The sequence below is a fragment of the Anguilla rostrata genome, chromosome 2, assembly GCF_018555375.3.
Source record: "Anguilla rostrata isolate EN2019 chromosome 2, ASM1855537v3, whole genome shotgun sequence".
NCBI lineage: Eukaryota > Metazoa > Chordata > Actinopteri > Anguilliformes > Anguillidae > Anguilla > Anguilla rostrata.
In genome coordinates, this window is record NC_057934.1 from 36,700,349 (window position 1) to 36,709,485 (window position 9,137).

The window sequence follows — 9,137 nt, forward strand, 5'->3', positions numbered from 1 at the left end:
CCGCCTCCCACTTTCAGAATGATTTCCGAACAGCTGGTGAGATTTTATCTATTTCCCAGTGCGGTCATCGATGTGCACTGAACATCGAAGGTGGTGCTACTCGGGGGAATAGCTATTTAGGTATGTTTTTTCTCACAGGTTTTCTTTTAACAGGTAGGTAAGCATAAAAGTACAAAAATGAACAATGAACTTAAATCATTATTCTTTTCTTAAAATTCCTAACACAGCATCTCTGAGGTAACATCATAACTGTAATGTCACAAGCCCCCATGCAGGTAAAATAGTGCACAATCTCCAACAAGAAGAAAATTAAAATCCCAATGGAGTATGAGTATAACCGAAACAAGGAAACTAGAAAAAAAATCTGACTGCAGCCTCAGGATTTTGGATCAAAATGCACGTTTGCTTACTGACCAAACATTTGAGCCTGCTATGCAAACACCAAATTACAGTACCTTTGATATTTATACTTTTCTAAAAGGCTGTCAGAGCCGGATTCTACAGTCCGTGCAAGGCCTGTGCAAGGAATGTGAATGACTAACCAAAACCCCCTCAAGTATTCTTTCTCCACAATGGGAATGAAAGGCCAAATTTCACAGCTTCGCTTTGCAATTAAATGAGGGATAGAACAGGAGGGCCTCAATTTCACTTCAAGGAGTGAAATATCAGGGCACGGCATCTTTACACAAATTTAGCGGAGGTGTTGAGTGGCCACTAGGCCACCTTGTCCAATTCACCTTGGGGGGAAAAAAAACTGAACCTTAGGCCCACGACTCCTCAGCGAACCGCCGCCGCCAGCGCCGCGTTCACTGTTATTACCCAGGAGCCCTGGGCAAACAGGCAACAGCGACAATTGAAATTGACAGTTACCAGGCGCGGCAAACCGGGCGGATTATTTGATCAGTCACAGATGAGGGGCAGCGAGGCTAAACAAGGCCGGTCTCGGGTCACGCCGCACACGCACACACGCGCGCACGCCACAGCACGAGTGGACTGGCAGGAGGGAGGGGGGGGGGGGGGGGGTTAGTTAGGATGATTCCAAGGGCCCTGACTGACAGGGACCCACAGAAAATAATATTAGAACGTAATATTAGATTTTCTGGGGTGGAGGGGGCCCAATGAGAGTTCTTTTCATGGGGCCCAGAATCCCTGGCGGCGCCCCGGGTGACTGGGACTGCAGCCTGTGTGCCAGAGTTGGGGAAAACACATGGGGGCAAACGGCAGAGTGTGTATGGCTTAGAGAACTCAAACCAAACGGGGCAGGCCTCAGTGTGAACTTAACCTGGAGGCGGAATGAGGGGAGCACAGCAGTCCCTGGCACAGCCGCATTTCACGTCGCATTAGCCAGCATGCGGCGTTCCAAATTCTGATGTCAACATTTTTTAAGTTTGGAATGTAAAATGAAGGAGTGCTGCATTCTCAACTACTTAGTCAGAGCCACACCTTTTGCGTTGACTGAGCACGATCCCCTACGGTTCCATTTAGTGGCTATTCAGGACTATGTGCAGGTTTGCAGTTAGAAGCACTTTTTGTGGAATCGGTATTGTGTCAACCTCAGATTGCTGACTTGGGCTTCTACCACACAAAGTCAAGGCAAAGCGTGCTTCAATAACAAGGAGGCAGCACTTGATTTAATCGGCCAAGACAATACCATATGCAGAATTCCAACATCGGAAGCAAGCAGATTCACTGTTTTTGCATTAATGATGCGGCTTAAAACATGACTTGACACATTTATTGCAATGAGCTCTAGGGGTTTGGCCATTGCAAAAGCCACCTTTAAAATGTACAGAACAAAAAAAAAAACGTAAGTACTTCCACCCTGGCGTTTCATCCAATTGTTTAATAAGGGACAGGGAAGTTGCCCAAGGTGAAAACCCCATCCTCTGATCACAATAGTAATTACACTGCACTAAAGTCGGGCATGAAAGAAAAAAAAAAAAAAAAAAAAAACTGCGTGAGTCCAGTTCTCCGACCCCTGCCTCTCCGCAAACTGCAGAATGTAGGCGCTTGGCAACCATTTCTACCGCAGTGCACACTCCACATCCTGCTGGTACTAGATTAGCTTGACTCTGCATTTCTATTTCGATTTAATGACTTGGAAAGCCATTGGGATTATAGCTCTGGAGGCCAAGAACTGTGAAGCCAAGGCAGAGTTAGACACACAACACAGCTGCTTCGGCTGCCCCTTTAACTACAGCACAGAAACTATTCAGACTGACGCGTGTTCACGCGCCCAAAACAAGCGCCTCCAATGAGTGAATGGCTAAAGATCCTCAAAACATACACAAGCCAAGACTGAGAATGACCACAAGAAATGAAATGCTGTACATTCTTTTAATATATTCACTTAACAAATGACCAAGCAAGGAATCTTACTCAAATTGACAAATTGATTTGATACAGAAATGCTGTACAGCAAATTAAACAGATTTCCATCCTTGCAATTGTAAAACAAACTCAAGTCCTTTTCAAATGTACCTTACATTAACAAATGATAGTCCAAAAGGTACATTTATAGAATGAATGTGGCCATTTTGAGTCTAACACGTGGGCAGAGGGATCAGCGCTTCGGACGCCAGCGGGCGGGGCGGCTTGAGGCTGAAGAGGTCGCGCAGGTTGACCTCGGGGTCCACGTGGCGCGGGATCTTGCGCTCGTTGAAGAGGCAGGAGAGGTTCGCCTCCAGCTTCCCCCGGCGAGGGAAACTCATCTGCTGGGTGAAGAGGCGCCGCAGGTCGTCCTCCACCAGGGGGGGCTGGTGCCGCCTCTCCAGGCGCTTCTGCCAACTCTTACTGGACCGCTGCCGTTTCTGCTGCTGGGACCAATCACAACTTAGCATTTCTCCGCAGTAATGGCAACCGAGCCCATTGCCTACAACTTGCACGAAGGGCCATTACAGCAACTGCCAAGTTCAGTTCATTCAAAGCACACATATACACTTTAGGACCCAATCGGTATTGCAGACCACGGCACATCTGAACTGCAGCCTCAATCTCTGGACAGCACACGACAGCACAGGAAAACCATTTAAAAAAAGTACAAGTCAACTGAAAAATACCCAGTACCTACAGTAAATGTAATGGGTTTTAGAGTACTGTGGACAAAAAACAGTTTGATTCAATTGGTACTTTAAAAAAAAAAAAAAAAGGATCAGTTGTCGGTGGCAACCATTTCAAACGGAATGCTTTGGAAGGAGTTTGCAGCGACATTCACAGCTGATGTGAGACTTTAAAACTGCAAGCTTATCTTAAACACTTTAACCGTGTACCCACCTTTTTCCCTGAGAGAAAGCAAGTCAAATTAGTGCACAAGGACTTGCAAAGGAACAGAACACCATTTACTGATGCAATCGACAAAAAATGGACTCTATGGGACCTTTAAGCTGCGGGGAAATTAAGAGTTGCCCTCAGCATATTGCCAAAGAGCCTTTAAGGAAAGCACTGGGAATAAGCACAACGTGCTGAAGAACCTTCTGGAACAGCACATTGAGCAGTGGGGTATGTACACCGGGACGAATCTACCATATCTGAACACCCAGTCACCACCTCCCTGCAGTGGATTAGGGATTAAGGATCAAGGACCCAAACCCAATTTTCAGATCATTCCAGAGGCCAATCAAAAACATTGAATTAAAGCTGAAATGTTGAAATTTGGTCATGTAGTCTGGGGTGTGAAAGGCCTCTCCCAGTCAGACTAATCGCTGTCCTACGTTGCCCACAACTCCTGCAGGAAGAGAAACCGCTGTAGGCCCACGGTTGATTGAGAAACCATTCAGCTGCGCTCGGGGGGTCGACGGACCGCAACTGGGGCACGGGTTCGGGTGCGGCGTCAGCCCCCTGACACGATTTAGCGCCATGCTCCGCTTGACCCGCAGACGTGTCCGATTTTGAAGGCGCACGCCATCGCGACCTTTCGCGGAATGCTAGCTTGTATGACACCGCATCGCGCTGGGTCATTACCTTTCAAAAAAAATAAATAAATAAATAAAAATAATAAAATCCTGTTTCCACACATCACGGACTGAGGCCACAGGGACCCAGAGCTGCTACTGCAAGCTGAAAGCGGGGAACCAAAATACACTAACCCCACAGGCCGACGCCCTCTCAAACTTCCCTTTCAATAGCTTCACGGCCCGCTTGCTCACCGAGCATTAGACCCGCCTTCATAAAAGATGCAGGACACTCTACTGTACTACTTACCTTTAACTTTCCTGCATCTGGACCGTGGTGCAGAATGTGCCTGTGCAGACTCTCCTGGGAGGGGGCAGGAGAGGAAAGCATTCTTGAAAGTGCTTTTGACAACATTCAGAAGTAGTTTTAAAACTCAATAGAGTTCCTCCGCGTAAGGTCATGACTAGATGACAAAAATCAACATCGAATCCCACATGCAACATAATGGCATCTAATCAATAAGGAATGCCGCTACAAAAGCATGTGTGGTACTGAATCGCAGGAAACGGGGGAGTCAATGTTGTCTTCATGACTGAGAACAGTACGAATGAGTCAGTCACAGGCATTATGCCCTTTCAATGAGATCCTTTCACCAATTTGAAAGTGTAACCAAGGCCAAGTGATCAAGTCATCATAAAAGCACTTGGGATCAGCAATAACTGCTTTTGCTGTCCTTTCAAGGTGGAATGACCAGAAGCCAAACTTTTAATGTGCTTGTCCAAAGACCAGAGAGATTTACAGTTCAGCTCAATTCACCAGATACCTGCAGTATCACAAACCGCTTAAGTCAGCAATTTTACCTGAGCAAATGGTATTAACTCAAAGCCAATCAGAGCAGTGATGAAAAACTGCTCATATTCAATGTTGCATAAATTACAGTTGCACACAGAGCCAATATTGTATCCTGCTAAAGAAAAATGCCTTCCATGTGTACAACCTGAACACACGACTTGGCCAAGGAGAGAAAGGCAAAAACAGAAGTGGTAGACCTGAATGAATCATGTTCTTAAACATACAAGATCAATATCCATAACACTGGCACAACTCTGTGGATTAGAAAAAGCACATTAATGAAGAATTACTACAGTGGTTTGTTCCCATTTTGCTTGCCAATTGGCAAATAAGCATTCCACTTGTGTAGGCCATTCAGTGCCCATGGGGATATTACCACGTTTAACAGAAAAGGTGGGTCAGCCAAATACACCCAGTTTCAAAAGGAACATGCTTTCTAGCAAGATACAGAGTAGAACAGGTGATTCTGAGTAAGCAAGCCTAACTTAGCCATTTAGCTTCAGGACAAAAATGGCTGCAAGGCTGTGATAAACGTGAGCTACCGCACAACCAGGCTTGTCCATCGCAAACTAATTACGCTCTGGACCGAAGCACTTGACTCAGATCCAGCTGTGTGGATGGATACTGTGCAAACAAACGTAACAATGCACAAGCCACTCTGGATGAGTGGGCCTGCTAAACGCCAGTAGCACGATCCAATGCAATCTAATGCAAAGCAAAGCGGACGGCGCTCAGAGGACGGCCTCTCACCTGCATGGCAAAGGCGCGGGTGCAGCCGGGGAAGTAGCAGCGGTGCTTGAGCAGCTGCAGGTGCACCTTGCGGATGTGATGCTGCAGGTTGAAGGTGGTGGAGAAGCAGGCCTGGCATCCGTCGCTGGGGCACATGAGCACGGGCTTCTGCGCGGCGTGGGAGCGCCTGTGGGACCGCAGGGCTGCCCGGTTCTTGAACTTTTTCGGGCACTCTTTACAAGTGTGAGTGGCTGTGAAAGGAAGGGGGTACAACTTACAGTGAATAATGCATGCAAGAAGCTCTAAATATGGAGGGGGAGAGGTAAGATGTGCAGGAGAGTGATGAGATTTCAGTACAAATCGTTCCCCTTGATCCCCTTCAGGTACGTGAACATTACATTTAACTACAATAGGACCCATGTAGGCGCAATAACTCCATTAGAAATGTTACCCTCGGTCCCAGTAAAACTTGAGGAACAGAACGGGAGACTAGCCAGGCAACAAGGCCTGTAGGCTTAATTGCTCTTTAAATAAAAGCGCCGTCTGATTGCCTGTCGAAGCTAGAAGGGACAAAAGCTGGCCCGGTTCCTGCAATTCCCATCCGAATCTCAGTAAGGAACCGTGCCCTCCGGGCTTGCGTGCATGTGATCGGGTGCAGGGTGCCGCCATTACCGCTGGGGTGCTCCAGAAGGTGCTCCTGCAGTTTCCCCCAGGTGCGTGCCACCATCTGGCAGCCAGGCTGAGGACAGGGGTACCCTGCAGAGGAGAGAACAAACCAGCGTCAAAGGCAAGCCAACCACTTCACTGGCATTGCACAAAGACCACAGCGAGTGCAGACCATCAGCATTTGATTTTGAAGATTTAAAGAATGTCTAGCAGTGGTATCCACTCCAAGAGGCAAGCACGTGTGTAGCCACAGGCACCCCATTCTAATTCATTTGTCTCCAATTCCACCTTTTATTAACTAGCCTGGAACTACATATCCCAGCTGTATAGCCATCTGTTGAAGGAAAAACAGCTTCAATATTTAGGTATTCCATCACTGTCGTATACTATAAGACAATGGTACTAGCCATGGTGATAGACAGCCAGAAGGTCTATCAGTCAAGTCTATCAATACACCACAGGCCATATTTCTCTCCAGGACCAAGGCTGAAGACCACTTTCCACAAGAAAAGCAGGGTAACAAGTCTGGTTTCAAACAATACCACAAAGTCAACGTTCAAATCAACTGGTAAATATTGGCCCCTTGCCTGATGTGCCAGGCCCAGTAAAGTCACCAAACTCCTCACCTGCATGGGTCTTCTCATGGGATCGGCGAGCCGCAGCAGTCTCAAACTTTGCTCCACACCCTTCCTTCAGGCACCTAAAAAGACAGATACTCAGACGAGCCAGATCACATAGCAACCATTTCACAACCAAGCACACATTTCAACCTTAAACTGGACTCATTTACTCAATTCAAGTGGTGTTCATTAGGTCCATCCCCTCAAACGGAACACCGATTCCCTCACTCTGGGCCTGCCTTCCACGTTGAATGTCAAATCTGAAACTATTCAGAAGAAAGTGAAGCCTCTTTCCGCAAAGTTAGCAAATCCAAATAGGGCAGCTATCAGCCTGAAAACCATCGAAAAGGCCAAATTCAGATTTAATTAGACTGTCACGAGTGAAAGTACTTCAAGTGAAACTGCTGCTAGCAGGTCAAATGAGGGTGCTGAAGAGGTGAGATAAGGTATAGTCCTGCCACAGGTGCTCTATCTCCAAGCCACAGGCATTACCACTCCAGTAAGCACCTTAAAACACCATTGGACAGACACTGTGCTTTCCCTCAACACTCTCACCCGCGTGGACAATGATCCAACATCCCTGCAGTCTTAAGACACTCAAGGTCCTGAACAATCACATAAGCCCACAGCCAAGCAACTAGAGGAACAAGTAAAAACACTTTCTGGAAGATTGATTCAGACCAAAGCAGTAAAATAGAGGGCTTTGTTCATTTGATTACTTGGGTTAACAAAAACTCAAGCAGGCTGTAATTCTCTAATCTCAGCTGGGGCACTTTCTGCAGTAAGTTAAATTCCTCTGAAATGGTACCAATTTTTCACTCCTGAAAGCACCATCAACATAATGCTTACCTACTTTAAAAGCACCCTGGGTTGTGGAGATATTATATTACCTGGCTAAAAAAAAAATAGTTGCAAAACCAATCTCACAATTAAAATTTAATACGAACTAATTCGGTCAGATAAGAAAAAAAGCATGCCCTCTCATTCTTTAAGAGTCACTAATAAGGGAAATTGATCGCCTTAAACGGTTCATATAATCAGATCCAGAAATTAATAACAGGGAACCAGCCTACAGGAATGTGCGAACCTTCCCATTAGAGTTCCCCACAGGCCTCTTCCCACTCACTTGAAATTAGAAGCAATGCCGTGTGTAGCCAGGTGCGTCTTGTAAGCCTTGCGTTTCCGAAACGTCAGAGCGCAGTCTTGGAAATGACACTAGACAGAAGTGAACAAATAGAAAATTCTTAAATTGTTCTTCGAATCACTTTCAGGCAAAATTTAATGTTTAAAATCTCAGCACAACCGAATGATTAACAACATCTGGCAACAGATGTCACGGAATTCGACAATCGTGCAGATACACCGATTCTTATAGGTTAAGCAAGCAAATAGCTACCAAGGCTAAAGTGAGCGACATGGGCCGAACACTCAAATTAGAAATTTGAAACTTGTCCTGCACGTGGTTAATCGGACGTGCTCTCAGGTATCTTCTGAGAAACTCTGGCAATTCAGGTAGGTTCATGTTGAAATGAAGAAATTCCTTTAAAAGTCTAAATAAATGCAGACGATAATCTAATGAAGATATGTAGCCTACCTGAGCGTTTTCTCCCCACGGTGGCTGAGTTTATGCCGGGTCAGGTGGGATTTCGGGAAGAAAGGGCGCTACAACCTGGTCTCTGGAAATTGTAGAGCCCTTAAAGATTAAAGAATATACGATGAATGAAATGACATCAGCCACTAGTCGTTCCAGCTATTACTCACTAGTGGCATTAGTGGAGAAACCAACTGTGGATATTTTAAATTATATTTCGTGAATATGTACGCAGCAATAAGTGGAAAATTTGTCATTAGGTGTAGCGTACGTATACAGAAGGCAAATGTCCATTGTTGCCCACCCAGAACCAGCAGTCATTGAAAGCTAATGCCATAACAGGTCGTCATTAATCATTACATTTATTTAGCAGACGCTTTTATCCAAAGCGACGTTCAAAAGTGCATATCACGGCCATTGGAACAATTACAAAACACAGGTTAGTTGACACCACGGCGTGTAATACAAAGACGAATTAAGCTTTTTTTAAATTTATTTACCGCGCCAGTGTGTATGGTTTCGTGTTCTTTCAAACGCCATTCTCTGACGAAGGTTGCTGCGCAGTCTGGGTGAACGCAGTTGAACAGTTGTAAACTTGGAATGGCATCAGTCCTCGCGTAATTCCCATTATCCATTTGGAGGTTGTCACAAATTTAGCCCTTCTACCTCAGCAAATACACTATCCTTCTTAAAAGGAAATTCGCCGTCAACTGACTCATTTTTATACCTTTTTGGGTGGGCCGGGTCGTTAAATCCAGATGAAGCCACCTGTGCGTAATTAAAGTACT

At 45.8% G+C, this 9,137-nt stretch overlaps 1 protein-coding gene across 1 annotated transcript; it reads right to left on the reverse strand.

Moving 5' to 3' along the window:
• Positions 1-2,323: 2,323 nt before the first annotated feature.
• On the reverse strand, positions 2,324-9,137 carry LOC135247923 (P43 5S RNA-binding protein-like). Its single transcript, XM_064321907.1, has 7 exons — positions 8,850-9,137; positions 7,885-7,973; positions 6,765-6,838; positions 6,145-6,228; positions 5,494-5,723; positions 4,201-4,254; positions 2,324-2,813 (listed from the first exon to the last, which is right to left on the reverse strand). The coding sequence occupies exons 1-7, from the start codon at positions 8,982-8,984 to the stop codon at positions 2,544-2,546; spliced, it is 936 nt and encodes a 311-aa protein (XP_064177977.1). The 5' UTR covers positions 8,985-9,137; the 3' UTR covers positions 2,324-2,543.

What these genes read in the sequence shown, in the direction of transcription:
- LOC135247923 (XM_064321907.1), bottom strand. Translation starts at nt 8,984, where the DNA reads ATGGATAATGGGAATTACGCGAGGACTGATGCCATTCCAAGTTTACAA. An exon ending in AAACCATACACACTGGCGCG is followed by an intron (nt 7,974 to 8,849) that starts GTAAATAAATTT and finishes ACTTCTGTCTAG; the next exon opens with TGTCATTTCCAAGACTGCGC. An exon ending in GGCATTGCTTCTAATTTCAA is followed by an intron (nt 6,839 to 7,884) that starts GTGAGTGGGAAG and finishes CTGTCTTTTTAG; the next exon opens with GTGCCTGAAGGAAGGGTGTG.